The sequence below is a fragment of the Hirundo rustica genome, chromosome 3 (assembly GCF_015227805.2).
Source record: "Hirundo rustica isolate bHirRus1 chromosome 3, bHirRus1.pri.v3, whole genome shotgun sequence".
In the NCBI taxonomy this organism is placed as follows: Eukaryota; Metazoa; Chordata; class Aves; order Passeriformes; family Hirundinidae; genus Hirundo; species Hirundo rustica.
In genome coordinates this window covers 84,715,341-84,734,659 of record NC_053452.1, presented here as the reverse complement: position 1 = coordinate 84,734,659, position 19,319 = coordinate 84,715,341, and the positions used below count along the sequence as shown (strand labels likewise).

The 19,319-nt window shown below is 39.9% G+C and overlaps 1 protein-coding gene across 5 annotated transcripts in view; it reads right to left on the bottom strand.

The window, feature by feature from the left end:
• Window positions 1–17,562, bottom strand: part of FILIP1 (filamin A interacting protein 1) — a 72,019-nt gene extending 54,457 nt beyond the window's left edge. For 3 of the 5 annotated variants that reach the window (XM_040057750.2, XM_040057752.2, XM_058419666.1), the window contains exons 1-2: window positions 17,420–17,556; window positions 3,512–3,790 (exon numbers count right to left, since the gene is read on the bottom strand). In XM_040057750.2, the coding sequence (XP_039913684.1) occupies window positions 3,512–3,784 (273 nt within the window). In that variant the 5' untranslated portion in view covers window positions 3,785–3,790; window positions 17,420–17,556. Of the gene's footprint in view, window positions 1–3,511; window positions 3,791–17,419 lie in introns of all 5 variants that reach the window. The other 2 variants (XM_040057753.1, XM_040057749.1) reach the window with 1 other exon arrangement.
• Window positions 17,563–19,319: the final 1,757 nt, after the last annotated feature.

The following is a 19,319-nucleotide window of genomic DNA, read 5'->3' as shown; positions in this document are numbered from 1 at the left end:
TTTCATAAAGAGTTTCATAATTAAAATTGCACTAGAAATTTCATTTTGGGGCCCCAATCAGGAAATATTGAAAATCAGTGTTGGTATTGCTGAAAATTAATGGCTGCTGCTCAGAAACCATACAGAAAGGGAATATATCCCTGCCAGGACAAATACATAGGCCATTGAACAAAAATCTGTGACCCACAGATAGTATTATATCATCATTGTAATGATCCACACTGTCTATCTTGCTCTGTAATTAATAATATTCACATGGATTTGACTGAAATAACTGTAACAACCAAGCAAATTAATGTCATGCCTTCATGGTCTAATTTATTCTACCGGTATTTGACATTTTCTTTTCAAATCAGCTTTACAGTATTTAAAAATTTGATTTTTTTTCCAGGTATAGGAAGCAATCCTTCATGGATTTTTTACCACTATATATTCAATATGGGTTTAAAGACCATGTAATTATTGCTTTTTTTATATGAGCAGTTAGATCTCACGAGAGAACATACACTCCACTGAGCTATAGGGCCATTAAAATAAATCCCTGTCATCAGTTCATTTGCTTCCCACTCTTCCTCAGAGAGGCTGTACTTAAGAGCTCTCCTGCCATGTATATTGGGACACATTCTCATCACTGCAGCTTCTGTAAATTTTTTCTCCTTTTTTGTTTTCTTACAAAATAAGGCAAAGGCTACGGTGACCTCAGATGTTTATGAAATGCTTTCCTTCTCTATATTCAGTAAATGCACAGGGTCCAGCTGGGAAACATGAAGACAGGCAGAGCTGAGTCCAGCTCAGTTCTGGAAGCTAAAATACAAGCTACCTGAGTGTATTAAAATTTTAAAAACTAATCAAGGTAAACATGAGGACATAAACATCATTGTCAGGGCGTCTCTCCATGGCTTTCTGGCACGTTTGGCTTCAAAATGAAGATCTGGGGCATTAAGTCATAAAGTAAGTGCTCAATATTGATACCAGGATCAATGTGGTGTGGGTCTATGTTGTCAGATGGTATGAGTAGTGAAATAAGCACATGATGCATATGAATACATTACCAGCTTACCCTGCATGACAACCACAGTTGTCATGACCAGATTACCTCCCATTTCTTAGCTCACTGTTTGAGGGTTCCAAGGCAGTGTCAACCTGGTGATACCAGCATAAGATGCTCCCTGCTCATGGCTGAGTAAACAATCATGGTATTTTATCCCATTTTTTTTATTCAGAAAATAATGCATCTCCATACAGGTACCTCCTGATGTTATTCTCAAAACAAAATGTTCTTACATATGCCTAGATAATGTTTGCTTTGCCAATATTGAAATGGCTTCAAAGTAAACCCGTAGGGTGATTTGTTAGTCCAACAAAACACCAGCCAGCCACTAGAGATGTCTGAACAAATCTGAAAATAAAAAGCCATGAAATGACTCAGTGCATTAGGTCACTGTGACAGCCAGGAGGTAATACCAGAGTATTTACTTTGGCTGGAGTCTTCCTTGGCTCATCTTCATGTGTAGTGTTAAAGCCAGGCTCTCATCTCAAGCCAGAGTGCTGTAGCTTGCCCATTTCAGAGATGGGTCAACACAGGTACCAGGGAAATAACTAAAATGAGGGCTTTGACATGAAATTAAAAACCTCTGTGGATTAAAAATAATGACTCTCTTCCCTTCCTGGATGCAAGGAGCTGAAGAACAGATGCACTCTTACTGTTACCTGTGTGGTTGTCCCCATACCCTCCTGTCATGCCAAGAAGCTTCAGCTGATGTTAGTCAGTGCCTAACGTCTCTCTGGGGTCTGTATGTATGAAAACCCCTAAAAGTATTGTCCAGGGTCTATCCTCATCATCCCCTTAGGGATAAGGAAAACATGGGCAGTCTGTCCAAGGTTGTGTAACTACCTCACAAAGTAAAAGACTACGGTTAAGAACAGGAGAATTACTCAAGCAATAAAGACCACATTTATTGCCACACAGGAAACATCAGTGACTTTCTTCACCTCCCCTTTCCAGACCACAAAGGTGACTTCAGGGTAAATCCTTCTGAACAACACGAGCGTGATACATTTCTATTGAGGCTTGGCTCTGTTCACCACAGAAGCAGCTGCACACTAGCTCCATCTCTAAGGAAATTATATATACAAGATTCTGAATAAAGTAAAATGAAGCCAAATGAAAATGGTTACTTTTCTGTAATGATCATTTCTTTTTACCTCTGCAAAATTGCATTCAACAGATTTTCTTCCTCTATTTTTTTTTTTTTTTCCCCCTGCAGTTTTTCATTGTAAAATGACCATTCTCTGTCTTTGGCAAATTATTCATTTTGAATGCATAATTCTCGTAACTTGAGAGTGGTTTCTGACAAATTAGAGGTGAATTATGTCAGAAAAAGTGATACTTAATGATACTTAGTGAGATGGAATCTCAGACTTGTGGTATATGGTGACTCATGTACCAAAGAAATTAACAGAACAATTGCTTCTTGTAATCAGATAAGATAGTAACAAGTTCAACATTAAAGTAATAATGTTAATGAATGTGGGTTTCAGGGGAAAAGCAAAGCCTTCTATGAAAAGCTAAATAGTAATGGTTAATTGGAATAAAGGGATTAAGACAAAATGTTTTCACACTGGTCGGGTAGCTTTTTTCTGCTTGTCCATAGGTTCAGTCAAAGAGGTCACTAAGGTACAACCAAAAGAACATATGAATTTGACAAGCAGTCCTACCAAAAAAGGGGATGAGTTTTGAAAAGCCACAAGTGTTCGCACTGACTTTTTGAAATTCTCTGTTTCAACTGAAATTCTCTGAAGGCTTACACTACAGAAAGTTCAACAATTTATTAGCATTAAAGAGAACCTCAAAACTGGACGGACAAGTTAAGTGCAAAATCAGGCTGACTGCCATCAAGGACTTACTACTGGGCTGAATTAACATGCAAACCAGGACAACTGAGAAAGCTTTCAAGCAGGCAAGCACTACTCCAAGAAATAAAACTAATGGATCTTTGAAAGGCAAGGAATGTGCAAAGCACCGGACTCCAGAAATGAGACAAGACAGGCAGAGCTTTGGCTGAGCCCCCAGTAACATCTAAATATGTGGAAGTTCCAGGGGACATCCTAAGTTTATTTTCAGTATTCCTGACTTGTATATTTGCATCTTGAATATTTTCAATAATAATTGTAAATACATTCCCTATATTTACTTGGTTTTCCCCCCGCCCTCTTCTTCCCATCTACCACTGATTCCCCTGTGGTTGTTTTCAGCCTCACCCGCAGATCCACATTTGTTTGTCAGGTGTTTCTTTGACAGGTGTTTATAATTTATTTTGCTTTGCGAGCTGCAGTGGTAAATAAAGCATCACTTAAAATTATGACTGTTAAACACCAGCTGCCACTGCTCTCTCCTTGTGGTCCTTTGCCGTAAATATGCAGGTTCCTGTTAGTTAAGCCCTGTGCCCTTTGGACAACCTAAAAATAAATAAGTACACAGAAAACATGGTTGAGAAAATGTTTCATTTACCTGCAATTCTCCTTCCATTATACTGAGTAGTTTTATCAAGTCTTCTTTAGAAAGCTCTATGGACTTCTTGTTCTTTCTCTCACTAGGACCAGGTGATTTTGAGTGTCGTTTGACAGTTGCTGAAACCATGACCTCATCTTCCTTCCGATGAGGTTTGTTCTTTTTCTTGGCATCCTCCTGAAGTTTTTCATTCTCTGCATGGCTGATGACAGGCTTGGAACTGGAGAAGTGCCCGTTAGACGAGCTTTCTCCACCTTGGTTTCGGGATCTCATCCCTGCCTAGAAAGAAGCAAACATAAAGATGCATTTATAAACAAAATTACTTACAAAAAAATAAAACCACAGTGGAAATACTGCCTTTGGTAAGAACAACAGTCTTCTAAAAACTGAATAATATTGTCATGCTCAAGAGACTGTGGTAGAAAGGCTCAACCATTTCAACAACTCTGTGTGTGGCAGAAAACAAGTCCTGAGGTAAGGTTAACCATCATTTTCAGCAAGCCAAATGCTGATATGAGTTTAAATGTATGAACTTAAAAGTGATGTGAGATAACACGTTCCAGTGTTTCCTTTTCTTCAGCTGCCATTTTGATCATTCACAATTCAATACTACAAAACAAAGCAGGTTGTCAAATACATCTTATTTTAACATGTGGCTTACTTGAGAAACAGAAATGAAATTAAATTTTTGAAAAGCATATTGCTGGAGTATAAATTCTCTGTGAGAGTGCAGTGCCGATGCGTGACAAATGTCAGTCTGCTGTTTCTCTGAAATAAGCAATGATTTTATTGCAGGTAACCAAGAAAAATGGGGAATGCAGAGTTAATCAGGTGGCGAATACTGCACAGGATTATTAGACAATAAGTTCCATAAAGGAAAGTAGAAAAGAAGTCTGAAAAATTAGCACAAAGGGTATGAAATCACTAACAGGTAAATGGGCAAGATCAACATACTCTTTCTGGAAGGTTCAGGGTTTCTCCAAAATGTCAGGTCATGGTTATCCAATGCTCACATTTCTGTCTTCTTAAGCACCTACACTGAGTCTTAGACTACAACAGCAAATGTTCCTCAGTTCTGTTAATTGACCTACTGTATTGCTAAGTTTTTATAGCAATAAATCTAATGAAAAATATTCCACTGCTCCCAAGTATTTCCTCCCATTTAAATTAATCCCTGGTGTTACTCTGCAGTTTGCTCATTAGTCAAATGGATGCTTTTCAACATCAATAACAATACACACTCTTCTGATAAGGAGCTCAGAGCAGCAGTTCACTAGTGATGGAGCAAAACCTAAAACACATTGACTAATCAGCTCTGCTAAATTACACTGGGTCTGCAATGGCTTGCCTACATACTTGACTCAGGCCAGCATTATAAATCCCTTGTCACAATTAGCCTTGCACTTTTGTAGTTTCACACTCAATATGAAGACTGTTGTTTTGTTATGACTGGTTACTCATGTCTTCACTAATTCAGTGGAATTCATCCAGCAGCGTAAATAGGGAGAGAATTAGACCCTATGTTTTGGAGTGAGTTTTGCAAAGAAATTCCTTGCATTGTAGGTCTGCTCTTATCCAAACAATATGTGATACAGGTATACAATGGCCTTTAGCTTCCTGAATGCTTATGCAGGGTGTTTTTCATCAAACAGTTTGGATTAAATACATGAATTACACTTTCTAAAAACAGATCTCCATTATAAGCATGAACAATACCTGAGAACCTCAGGAAATCTTTTGGGTATCAGATTTATAATGGAAAAATAAACATAGTACTATGTTTCCTCTCAGATAGGGCTTTTCAATTTGTTTAACTTTAATGGGTTTGAAACTTTCCAACCATGCTTCCTCTCAGGAGGGAGCACTTGGGATTCAATCTGTCTCTATTTTCTAAGTGTTTCCTTCTGAGTCCCTGTGGGCCACAGCCTCCAGCCACTTTCATCTCTAAATCAAACCTATTTTTTATGGTTTATAGTGAATAGCTTCATGGCTCCAGGACACTCTACATGTTTTAAGAACAAATATTTGAAGACTGTCTTGTATATGTTTTTCAGTGGAAGAACAGATTATTATATTAGAGTAACGTGCCATGTTAGGGATTTCTCCGTAGTGAGATGACTCAACTTATAGACCTGAAGCTGCACAATTAATGTTAAATTTAACTTATGACTGGTTGAGACACATCATCAACCTGAAACATTGCATAATTAACCAGATGCACTTAGCTGAGTATGTTAGACTTCATGAAAGGTGGTGTGTCACCCAGCCACATCATAGCTCAAGACAGCCACTTTGATCCACCTGTCCTTGTGGGAGCTGAGATAACAATTCATGAAGCCACGTAAAGACTGAACAATGGACTATAGGCTTATCAACCTGTTAACAGAGAAATTAGGAATGCGTTTTTCAAGTGTGCTCATGCTCAATGCAAATCAATAGAGGCCCACAAAGGACAAATGCAAAATTATGTTTTTTCAAAATTCATTAAAACGGCAACAGAGAGGTTCAACCAATTGACCCGGTGTTTCATTTCATCTGGCTAATTAGCATATGATTGCTGCTAAAGGAGATCGAACTTGGCCTCTTTCCAAATTTCTTTTAAACTTGTAGATTTTTTTTGCAGCTAGTCTTACCTGACAGTAAGTGTGGGAGACAGTCTGCCACACTCAGGGACACTGCCCCTAACAGCCTTTCTTTGTGTGAAAGCCTGCCAAAATCAGAGTAATGCTAGCACTTACTCTATCTTCCCTTATGATGTTGATCCTTTTTCAACACATTACCCAAATGCAAAGGTGTCGTGCTGAAGCCAGAAATGAAGGTGACAGAAACTTAAATGGTGACAGAAAGGGCCAAGGTTTTGATATTCACACAGTAATTTCCAAGGAGTTTAAGGGCCAAAGTCAACGGCATGATCCAGCTGTTGTGCAGTGCTCTAGGAATATAAAACAGCTGTAAGGATGACTGAGTTTTAATTAGAGCAGCGTGAAGTAGCCAGAACATACCAGTGATGTTGGCTGAAATACTGTGCGCTGGAAAAGGGTGCTCAGTGTTATCATTTTGCATATCCATCTGCATTTCTGATGTCATCGCGATAAAGAAAAGTTTCTGAGTATTTGCATGACATTTTTTCAGTATGCAAACATCCAAAATCCCAAAGTTTCCTTATCTGTTGTTTCACCAGGGTTCCAAAACTGATTCTGGGGACACTGCCAGTGTAACACTGGTAACAAATGACCTCCTGCTGTCAGTCCTGATCACATCTCCATATCTTACAGCATTCCTGATCTGCTGAAGGGATTGTGTTCCCTGAAGAAATAGATCATATGATTTATAACAACTTTAGCATTTGACTCTACTTTTTTTTTTTTCCTCACTCCTTATCATATTGCATATTAAACTGGAAATCTTTCCTAACAGTTTCTAGTCGACAAGAAGACTTTATGTGATCAGTCACCTTGATTTTTGACATTTATGGCTACTCATTTCAATATGTGCTCAGAGCATTGGTACTCAGCATGGGAACTCTTCAGCCCCTCCTCTGGTTCAGTCATTTGTTAAGCTTTATGCACAAAGGACAAATGATATGATTATTTACTTGAGCCTGTGTTGTTGTTCTGGGCACGGATCCTTCGGTTTTCACAAGTTAGAATCCACACAAGATTTTATGAAATAACCTTAGAGTTAGTTTTACTGACATCAGGAGCAAATCTATGAGGAATTTGCTGAGTAGGATGTCAGGAGAGGACAGGCTGCATGCTATTCCAAGTCTTTCCCCCGCTGATGGCAATTTGTTCTCCCTAAAGCTCTTGGAATAGCAGGTTAGATTAGGCCCTGTTACTAGTGCTGTTAGAATCAGATAATGCAAAGGGGTTCTTTGAACCTAATGTATAGCCCCTCTTGCTAATTGGACATGATGATTTTGGCTCCATAGTACTTTCCCTTTAATAATAATAATAATAATGTTATAATACACGCACACACACAAGTTGATTTAAAACCATGATATGGTTGTTGCCATTGGCAATAAATTTCTAGTCTGGATCTCAGTTGCAGATCTAACTGATTAGAATATGACACAAAAGTGCTGGGTTTCTGACAGGATAACGAAGTATTATTGTAGGGACAGTGCAATTGGGTTAGTGAACCAAAACTGGAATTTGTTTCTCTGCTGTGGCTTTTGAAACCGTATCTTTCAGGGGCTCTGCTGTGCAGGAATTTGGAGTGGAGCAAAGTGATGTGCTGAAGTACCTGGTACACAGGGTTGATTGAGGAGAATTCTGAAGCACTGAGCAAGACAAATTTCTGCCTGGTGATTACAAGTCAATGTATAGCACTAGGAGTGAAAAATAATTTAAATATACTCAAACTGGAGACCAAATAATATAAAACCTCCACCAGATCTGAAACACCAAACAAATGCTGAGGAGAGGTAGAAAAAATTTTAAATAGTGTCAGTCTGTATCTGAAAGTAGTAGGTACCAATGGAAAAAAATCAAAACCAAGACAAAATAAGAGAAAAGGGGAAGGGAAGGGAAGGGAAGGGAAGGGAAGGGAAGGGAAGGGAAGGGAAGGGAAGGGAAGGGAAGGGAAGGGAAGGGAAGGGAAGGGAAGGGAAGGGAAGGGAAGGGAAGGGAAGGGAAGGGAAGGGAAGGGAAGGGAAGGGAAGGGAAGGGAAGGGAAGGGAAGGGAAGGGAAGGGAAGGGAAGGGAAGGGAAGGGAAGGGAAGGGAAGGGAAGGGAAGGGACTTTCTCCAGTGTCAGAAGGAGAAGAGGATGGGGGCATCAAACTGACCTTGTTGGCTTAGAAGTCCTCAACAAAAATCACCCCAGATGGGAATGGATGGCTTTAGCTCCAAGGGATCTGGATAGCCACAACTAAGTTTACAAGGCTTTAGTGGTGTGACTTTCACAGGACAATCATGCAGAGATATAACTGTTCATACCAACTCAGAGGCTGATAAAAAATATTAGTTTTCATATTGGTTATTCCAGGTCATTTTTCTAGGCTCTGTAGATGTTCATTATTATTATTATTGTGTCTGACTTGAAGAAGTTAAAAGGAGTCACATTCCCAAGAGGTTGTGATAGGACTGGATAGGAGTTGTGGCTGCACAGAAGGAACAGTGCTGTGCAGTTGGACTCTAATGCTGCAAGAAGCAGATTCTGGATGTGACAGACTCTATCTGACTCCAGATTGTGTCAGACTCTGGATTGTGAATGAACTAGGCCAAGGGAATGCAGACCTCATTCTTGGTTTTGCTTTTGCAGATGACTCCCGTGTTTGTTTCAGTCATGATGGTCAGAGGAGAGCGATAAACCTAATGACTAATACAATGAAGAACTGAAAAAGCATCTGACCTTGGTAATCCTGGAGTTTCCTGAATTTCTACATTTTCAAGCCCAAAGTACTAATCCATTGTGCTAACCCCAGTCTCTTGTCCTCATATGCATCATGATTTGAGCAAATAAGAAAAGGTCTTTGTTCCTTTTGACAGTGTTATACTTTGCTAACGTGCTTTGCCATGTGGGAGCACATGTTTGCTGCTTGCTCTTCTTGTTGGACTCTTGGCACGGAGCTATGGATACTCTTTGAATCAGGACAATTCTCTACTCAGTGAACAGCTTGAATAACCAAACCACAGGGCTGTAATTCCTGCACAGAGGGCCTGTGACCAGTCCAGCTATGTAAACCACTGCTGCCTTCATCCTTTCACCTGGTCTGCTTGCTGGCCTGGAAAAGTGTTTGTCATACAGGTGTTAGGAGGAACAGCATCCCAGTGCTGAGCCTCATGCACTGAAGAATAAATATTTGTTTCATCCTGTTGACACTGCTGCCATAGTGGGGTTTGCTGTTTGCAAGTTGTGTAGAAAAGTAGCAAAGTTGTAGCAGACATACTTGCTGAGGTACAGCATGAGACTCAGCAAAGTCTTTTTGCTTTATCAAAGACCTTTTTTTGCTTTTAAAATTGATTTTTGTAACAGTGGCACATAGTAACACATGGGCTATGTTCACCAAGGATTATATCAACAATAGTTCCTTTGTTTGGGGAAAAAAAAAAAAAAAATAAAAAAAAAGAGAGCAATAAGCATAAATGTACTCTCGGGAAGAGAATAGATTTCCGAAAATCCCATATCCAGGTGTCTTTCTAAATAAGCATAATCTGCATGAAAGCAGAAAAGGATTTCACAAAATTAAAAGAGGAAACACAGTTATCACTAAGGCAGATTTATACCACTTTAACTCCCTTTCCTTAATTCCAAGGTAAACTCTTCTCTAGCTAAATTATGGCACAGATTTACAAAGAACAGAGTTTATGCTGGTATAATTCCATTAATTTTGTCATTTTCAGGAAAACTTGTGGTTTCATCTGGAATACTTTTATGTGAGTAATGCATGCTAACCAACTAAGGAGTAACATAGACTTGTTTCACAAAGATTCATGTTTCCCAAGCTTCATCTGGAAAAACATCTTGGATGCATGAGGCATGAGGAATGATAAGCTATTAGATCATCACTGAGTCAAAAAAATAAACTTTTATATATCACCCTACCCATGTTTTGATTACTGTGCTTCCCAGCTGCCAGAAAGTACAAACAGGAGTCACAGAGGAGACAGTTCAAGTAGCTGACACCACTAGACAAACATGCCACAAGGTCTGATGAGGGCTGAGACATTCATTCTCTGGAGTGGCCGTGTGGTGAAAGGGACTAGCCAGGAGCCATGAGGGTGGCAGCAGTGCCAACTGCCTGCAGTGCAGCTTTCCTTGCCCGTTTCAGCTGAGCTGGGAGATGTGGACGCATCACCCCTCTTCCCAGCCCACTGGGGTGTCCTGTGCCCAGGAATACCTCTGATTTGAAGGAAAATGAAGCTGTGGAGGAAAGTAATGCTGCTGCTTTCTGGGGCCTTGAACTCAGCTGCTGAAGCCTATCTTGAGACACAGCCGCTCTCGGAGCGCTGGATTGAGCCCTGTGCCCTATCATGATTCCTCACATACTGTTTCACAGCTTTCTGCTCCCTTGAGTTAACCCATTTCAAATCAAACTGTGAACTTCACATGAAGACAGCACTAGCAGTGTCACCATTAGTCCCAGTCCAAACCTCTTAAGCATTTGTTTTATCACCTGACAGCCAGAACATGCCCGGAAAATGGTAAGAGAGGTGATGCAGATTAGCTGGCCTACCAAAGACTTTTCACTCCTGCAGTTGGGAAATCTCTGCTGGTAGGTAAGCACTGGTCATTTCTTTTTGTTGGCAGCATAGAATCAAGTAGATGACCCACAAGGTGAAATACACCATGGACACAGGAACAACACTCTATAATCTCTGGTAAGTAGTTTCTAAAGACCACTGCTCCAATAACAATGCATCATCTCCTGCCAAAATGGTAGAAAACTGCTGAAAACAGCAGTACACAGGAGCAGGCTGAAAATCATCACAGGTCTTGCCTTGTTTGTATCCTTACTCTTGACCAACCAAAATACCTAAAAATGATATATCACTGAGGGAATACAGCACAGAAACCAAAGTCATTCCATGGGCCTTGCAAGCCTGCCTTAACCTAGGAATGAATCACAGGGCAAATAACAAATATAATTAGGAAATGAGGAAGCCCTCAGCTTCCTACGAAATAAGTTTCGGCTTTTCGCTTGAAAATCACTTTTTATTTCAAAACTAACTTGTATTTTTATAGAGTATGAGATGAGACAAAAAGATTAATGTCCCAAAAGCAAACTCTAAGCTTTGGGTAGAGGTAAACATTTTGCTGTCTCTTTCTGACCCAATGTGAATCTTGATCCTGTCTTCTTTTCAGTAGCCATAATTTGCACAGCTCTGATTTTGCTGAAACCAGTAAACTATAGCTACATTTTACATGTGACTAATTTATCTTTTGTTTTAAAAAAATACAAAAAAATAATCATAACGTAGATACCCTTACAGATTTTACAGCAAAGGGGAAAAAAATAGACAGAGGACCTGTATTTTCTACAAATATAGTCTCCAAGAGACAACAGTACAAAAAAAAAAGCCATCTGCAGCATCTCAAATTTCAACTGTCAACCAAAGCAGGGAGCAAGTTCCAAATCTCTGTCAGTGACTCCTTTGTGGGAAGTTTCAGTTGTTGATAGACACAGAGTACCAGCTTGCACATGAATGCCTTGTCATCTGGTGAGACATGAATTTAACCCCCTCCATTAGACTGGGCTGCCTTCCACCTCCCAAAAGGTTCCTCCTCTGTGAAGTTTAATTGGTTTCAGAACAAGGAGTTAAAAATAGTCTTTGATACGAAACCTACCCTTGGGTTTCACTATCAATTTTAGTGGTTTTACAGTAATATTTTTCCCATTTGGGGAAAAAAAAAAAAATTTCTCTGGCTACATGTAAACTGGAGATTTACCATGCTCAGGACTCCTCTCTGACTGTGAGACCAGCTGTCCTGGAAAATACTTCAGGCTCTTAAGCTCTCTTAGCATCCATAACATGTTGGCTGCATCCACACTGCCCACTGGGAATTGCTCCTAGCCCATGCTGACTCCTGAAATATGCTCTCAAATGGGTCAGGAGGGTGTTAAGTGGCCTGGCCAGAAGTGTGCCAAGGACCACTCCAAGAGTTTAGCACGAGTAGAGACGTTCACCTTCCAGTATCTGTGCTCATGCCCCATTGCTGTTTAATTTACAACCTTTCCTTTCCACAGCCTTTACAAACAAAGGAAATGGAAAATTAATCAGCTGTGCTAAGAGAAAGTGCAACTCACCATAAATACACAGTTTGTAGAGAGAAAATAAGCATTGGGTGGTGGGAAAAGAGGAAAAGATACGAATTTTTCAGGTTAGGTCAAGGCACGCAGAACACAGTACTTATTCTAGAGGCACATTTTTAAGTTGCTAGTGAGGGATATTTCATAAAAGGTTCAGCAGGAGTCAGGAAGGGACAAGGAAGCTGAAGCACAGAGAGAGGTTACACAACATCCCCACTTCACATCAGGCTTATCCTGGCTTTTGCTGGGCTTGGTGGCACAAACTTGGAGCTTTTCTGCTTCATGTCACTGATAAGGGGACTAGCACTGTGAGGCTCCAGAGCGGCTCTTGCATTATTCAAAGCCCTGGCCTTCACTTGTCATTACTGCTTGCAAAGAGGTAAAAGGAAAGGAGAGTCTTACTTCATTCCTGGCACTGCCAGCCCAGTGACTGTCATTATTTCCCAGTAATCCTGCCGGCTTTCCACTGACTTCAGAACTTGTGGCAAAGAAAGTAAAGAAATAAATGTCAGCCTAAATGATTTAAATAATGCCGATGTCTCATGCTGAGAGGGAGCAGCACAAAACCCTGCAGATACTTCACCTGGGCATTGGGAATGGCTTCAGCCACTTTAATAGCTTTCATTTTTAGAAACCAAATTTGCATGCCTCTCCTAATGTCATGGTTTCAAAATCCCTAGACAACAATTTCTTCACCTGAAAAGAATGACGTTAAAGAGTTATCCTGCATGTACAGGTTGAGCTGGTTTTGATGGGGCTTCTTAACAGCCTTTTAATGTTAATCTGCTTAAATCTTCACCTGGCTTTTTAATTCAGAACAAAAATTCAGGCTAAACTGAAAACACAGCACAGTTACTTTGAGTAAGGAAGGAAAGGAGAAGGAAGAAGCAAATAAATATTTCTGCATGGGCTTGGTCTTGTATTAGCATTATTAAATTACCTGCTGCCAGATTCTTTAATGTCTGTGACATCTTAAAAACCCATTTCAGTGGGGATAAAATATAAGTTAATTGTGTTTGTCTTGTTGCAACTAGCCAAACACCCCACCTTTCTTAACTCCATTTAAAGGGTTTGATTTTCTTTGTTTTCCACTAGGATAGAGAAAAACTTTCTTAGCTGCTTTTCTTAGAAAGTAATTTCAGTTCAGAGCCATGGAAAGATATTAAAAAGAGATCCAACAAATAGAGTGGATGTTTTACAAACCTATGTGATGTTAAAGTTTTCTGCATGGGTATAAATTCATACTGTTCAGCTTTCATTATTTCACTTGTGTGACTTAGGTAGAAGTTGAGGTTTCATCCATAATCTGCAGCGTCCTTGAAATGGTGTCTGAGCCCTCAGAGCCTACGCTAGGACTTCAGGTCTGTCCTTCTCCTCAATCATGCAGTTCCAGGGACCCCTGCTAAAGCCCACCATGACTCCTATTTACCGGGGAAAGCATCCCCTGATTATCGTCCCACGGTAAAAGGTGCTGGGGAGAGGGTGGTGTTGCTCCAGTCTCCCTGTGAAAGGACATCGTTGGAGGTCTCAGTTTTGCCCCCGTGGGTCAGCCCTAATCTCTCCAAAGAGGTTTCGCCCTTAATTTGGGCACATCAGTGAGCTAACTGATAAACTGGGGCTGCATCCAGAAACGCATCATCACAAAGACCGATTTTGCTGATGGGTGGGGAGGCAATAGCAGGTATGTGGCACCTCGTTATCAGCATCTGACACAGTGCCACACTTGGTGGCAAGTGTTAGGACATGACAGAGGCTGTGGGACTGCGTCCACCCCCCACGGTCCCTGCTACAACCAGCCCTGCCAACTTCGTATTAATGAAGTCACAAACTGAAGTGGCTTGTGCTGTTGGGATGGATTTTCTACAAGGCATCAGACCTCTGCTGCGGGCACACTTCTGCCTGACAGGGGCAGAGAACGCACTATTTCTAACAAGCACTGAAAAGAGTCAAGAGGTGACCCTTACTGAGCTCTCTAATTTGGAAATGAGCTCATTCGATCCTCCAGCTATGGTCTCTCATGCTAAACGCTTTGCTTGGGAGAAAGAGTGGGGAGAATTTGGCTGTAATTGTACAAAACAACTAATTTTAGACAGAGCAATAAAAATGGATCTATGTTAGTTTTCTTTTAGTTAGGGAAAGTGAAACTAGAAACTAACTTTTATTAATGAAAAATCTGAAAAAAAAAATAATCACAATATTTTCAAGTTCCTTTTTCATATATTATGACAGAAAAGCAGTGGGATCTCTGTTGCTGAAGGGAATTGGTGGGACGTCTCTAAATATTAAGGCATCACTGGGTCCTGGAACTCAAATTTAAAAGAGTGATTTGATCTTTCACAGTAATGACAAAATTTTGGTCAGCATCCCAAAAAAAAAAAAAAAAAAAGCATATTATTGGTAGATCAGGTAAGAAAGCAGCATATAAGTTCATTACTGGTTTTCTTCACTTTGAAAACCTGTCTGACCCTGCAGTTATGTAGTGTCTCAGCATTCCTTATTTGTTTCCTTAAATATTTTTCATCTGCCTTCAAGGAAGTTTAGGTGGCTGAGAAATCACTTTGAGCTGCTTCTCCTGTGTGGTGGACCCAGGGCCTTGGCAAGGACCCAGTGCTGTTGCTGCTGGCGGCTCTGCCTTGTCTTGGTTCTGCTGGGACCAAGCTGGATCAAGCTGTGATGGGGAAAAGGAAGATTAACTAGTCTTCTTCCTTTGAGGAAGGGAAGCAAATCCACCTCTTGCCATATTAAAGGTGCTGTACTTACTTACCTTAAGAAATAAGATTTCATTTACTCTTTTAAATTTCACATTTCATTTACTGTTTTACTCCCAGTGAGAATAAACCTCACTCAGGTTTCTATGCCTAGTGAAAGTGTCTAAGTGAGCTTTCACAACTACCACTTGCTGTGGTACTATTCACTACAGAGACCACAGATAAGAGCTTTCCTTATCTGTATTTTCATGCAGACTGCTGGAATTCAGAGGTAAGAGAGTTTTTGCAGACCTGCCCAGATGAAAGTTAAAGGGCAGCTCTCCAGAGCATCCAATAGCCAACTGGTAAGCACAGCTGCCCCAAAAAAGCAAGCTCAAACTAAACAGCTGAGCCTCCACTGTATATATGCTGAAAATATTTCCCAAGGCTTTCAGAAAAGTCAGAACAAATTACTCATGTTGAGTAAATATTTCTTTACTTTTACTTATTAAGAATACTTTATACCTTTAAACTTGAAGGACTGCTAAATGAAATGGAATTTGAGGAATACTCTATGCCTCTATATTAAATTGTAACTTGTTTAATCAAAGTAATTTCAAAAACATGGTATCTAATTAAATCTTTTCAATTCATCCTGTGCAATGCTGCTGATTGGAAAAAAAAAAAAAAAAAATATATATATATATATATATATATATATATATATATATATCTTTATTCTGACTGCATTTACTGGCACTGTTATTACTTTTTGCCATCAAGAAAAACCAAAAGTCTGCATGGAAAAGTGCTCAGCAGCACATCCCAGTGTTGTAGGATGACTTGGCTGCAGCACTAGAATTCACCCGGCCATACCCTGTGGAAGCAGCAAACACCAAGGATTTGAAAACCTTGGACTTGTTGAAGTAAACATACATGTCAAAGACAAAGGATTGCAATCAAAGGGATAGGAAAGCTTAGAAAATAAAAATATTGGCAGAACCCAACACTTAGGATTATGGTACAAAAGTAATGAATTGGTGTGGCAAGTCCCCTGTCCTCTGCTCAGCCAGGTGTGGCACAAGGTCTCCCAAAGGATTTCTACAGGTAGCCAAACACATGACATTGCTATTTAAGTAAGCAAGAACAAGGCTGGGGAGTTCTGTGTGAATACTTGTCACTGACTGATCTTTTATACCTTGAAGATGCATTTCTAGAAAAGAAAAAAAAACTGAAAATTTTTCTTCTAATTGTATATTCAAAAAAGCTGAGAAGTGCCATTATATTGGTCTTTATCAAACCTCAGAGAAAATCTTCCAAATATCTATAAAGGCAAATATTAAATAAGTGGCTTGCTGAAATAATGGAACAGTTGTTAGACTTCATAATACATGCATATTTTTAGAAGAAAGAAAGAAAATACTGGGAGGGGAAGTAATTTTATTTTGTTGTTAATTGTTTTGAAGTCCATAACTGAAACACATTGTTACCAGTTTGTACTTACATCAACTTTATATCAGGGAAAAATAAAGTTTTGTTTGTGTAACATTGTTAGATAAAACTGTAACTATATAAATTTAAGAAAACAAATCACTTATGCCAAGTTAATGTCAATTAGCATTATGGATGACAATTTAAGGAGGATTATATGATGTATTGCAGGTTTGAAACAACTAAAAATAGAAAAGCTATACAAGCCTTAAAAATTGCACAATGTACAACTTGCAGTTCCAGGAAGATTGTGTTTGCAATCCTTGCCTACAAATGGAGTTGCTTTCTGACTGTTGGGATAGATCTTCTGGGGCCATAATTAATACAGACAGTCCCAAGCTTTCCAAATGACTCAGACATTTAAAAATATGATATTAGACTTAAAGTTGTGAAATTTTTATAAAATCATTTAATGTTTGCCTTCCAGTTTCTGGGTTCACGGTTTCAAAGTATGTTCTAGCACCTTGAGAAACTTTAAAACTGGAAATAAAGAATGCTGTATAACCAATGTGATACTAGCAATGGGCCTTTTAAAAGACAGGAAAAATCCAAGATGAATATTGTAAGGCATGTAATATAGTTATAGGATTCCATGGTGCCTGCTGCAGAGTTCCTCCTTACACTAAGTCCTTAACTCAGGATGCTTGTTTTTAACTCATTATGCTAAAAAATTTCAGAGAAAATAATGTGCATTGAGGATGTCCTTGGGAATCATCAACAGACCCCGAGGGCTTTCACAGCTCTGCAATTCAGATGAGCCTTTGAAAATCTCTTGCTTTTCATGTTCACATTTTTCTTTTTTGAAATAAGTCATTTTGGTTACCTCCTGGAGCTGACATCTGCAGAAAGCTCAGGTGTTGCTTTTCAGCCATGCTATCTATCGCAACAGCATCTCCTGAATGTTATTAATTTAGGAGTGTGGCTCCTCCTGGGAGCTGTGTATAGCAGAAGAGCCCGTGGTGTGCAGTGGTACCTGTGTCGAGGGATGCTCCCAGGGCAGGGGCTTCACTAGAATCTAGGTCCGGAGTGGGGAGGAGGGAGTCGAGGGTAGAGGCGTCCCTGTGCCATCGCTCTGCTGCTCCCACCTGAGGCTGACTGGGGTCCCTGCTGCTCCCTAGGGAAGAGATAAGGCTCAGGGGCCATTTGCCAGGACAAAGACAGAAGCAGCATGTTCTGCTTGTCTGCCACCCGCCAGCAGGCCAGCTAGGAAACACATGCTTCCGGACTTAAAGTGGCTTGAAAATACTTATATTTTTTATTTAGAGACTCCTGTTGATTTTATCCACGTGTTTCCAAAGCCATGACAGCTCAGAGTGACCCTAAGAATCCAGAATACACAAGGTGAGGCATTTGCAGGTACAATACAGTACAGCAGCCAGGTGGTGCAACCTCACACTCCCTTTGCCCCCAAAGAGCTGGTACCACAAGTCACAGCTTTCTGCTGTAATTTGGCAATCAAGCCAAGAAACCCCTCCAACCCAAAAAAAGCAGCCGTAATGAGGGAATGCAAAAGCTGGGAGGTGGTGTGCTGGGTTCCTCACTGAGTAGCGCAGTTCTGCAGAATATGTCAAGTGAAATGGCACAAGATGGTGACATGACAGCAGAGTATTGGTGACACTGCAGGCAGTCTGCAGAGTCCTGCCTGCTCAGTGGGAACACGGGGCTCCCGTGGCTGGCTGAGCTGGCCAACCTGCACAGCAAGACAAGCAGACTGGTTTATATAGCTCTGATAACAGTACAGTCATAGAAGGAACATTACCATTCAAAGAACAAAGCAGGACTACTGCAGTGTCTAAGTCAGTAGCAGTCAGAGCGGTGTATGACCCATTTGCCTATTATTTCTTAAAAAACTGTATGTGAATTCTTGCAAAATAGTAGGTATCAACTGGGTATTTGTATCTTTTTTCCTTGCTCTGAGTGGAAATAACAAGATCTATTGGATTATGAACAATATAAGGAAAGATACAATAACGAAACCTTAACCAACAGTAATTGGTGCATATATATTAAGGAAAACAGCTTTACAGAAAGGTTATTTTACTGATAAGAATTTTCATTTTCTAGGAAATTGCTTAAAGAACTTCAGTCTTGAACAGCTACTTCTTGGAAAAGATTGAGCAATTCCCATCTATTTATTTATTTATGAATAGCAGAAAACATTTCCTACATGTGCAAGAATTCAGGTTATCACACTGTTATACCCAAAAGCCCTGAATCACATATCTCATGACAATTTACAAGAAGCAGAACAGAGATAACTTTTATGAGGCACATGGGATTTACAGCAGTTAATTCTTTGGCCTATGAAATGCTTGTCGTATGAAATGCTTGTCCCTCAAAAAAACAGTGAGAGGTTTTTTCATTAATTTGAATGGAGGAAGCCTCAAGACTACTGTCTTTAAAAGTTAATATGCAACTATCAAGACCTTAGAAAAGAAAATGTGTCATGTTTTTGCAATGAAGAGCTGAATTTTCAGTGCAATTCACACAGTGTAAGAAACAAAGAAGTTTGCTCTCAAGAAGCACATACTAATTATTAAGATACAAAAAGGGTGGACCAAGGTTCAGTGGATCAAATTCTGACCTCATTTGCCTTAACTCTTCTGTGTTTAAAGACGTTACTCTGGATTTTCATCAGCCTAAATGAGACTGAAGTCTGATGTTCTGTAAGCAAACAAAAGTGACATTTTTCATGATTTACAGAAACCTTGTTCTCATGGGTTGGCACAATTTTGTTTTCTGGATATGGAGAAATGTAAAATGTTTTTCCCTGCCCTGACCATGGAGTGGGTTGCGGGGGGAGGACAGGGACCTATCAAAAATATGGCTGGGATATTGGCAGCTAAGTTGACCAATGGCAAGTGTTGATGCGA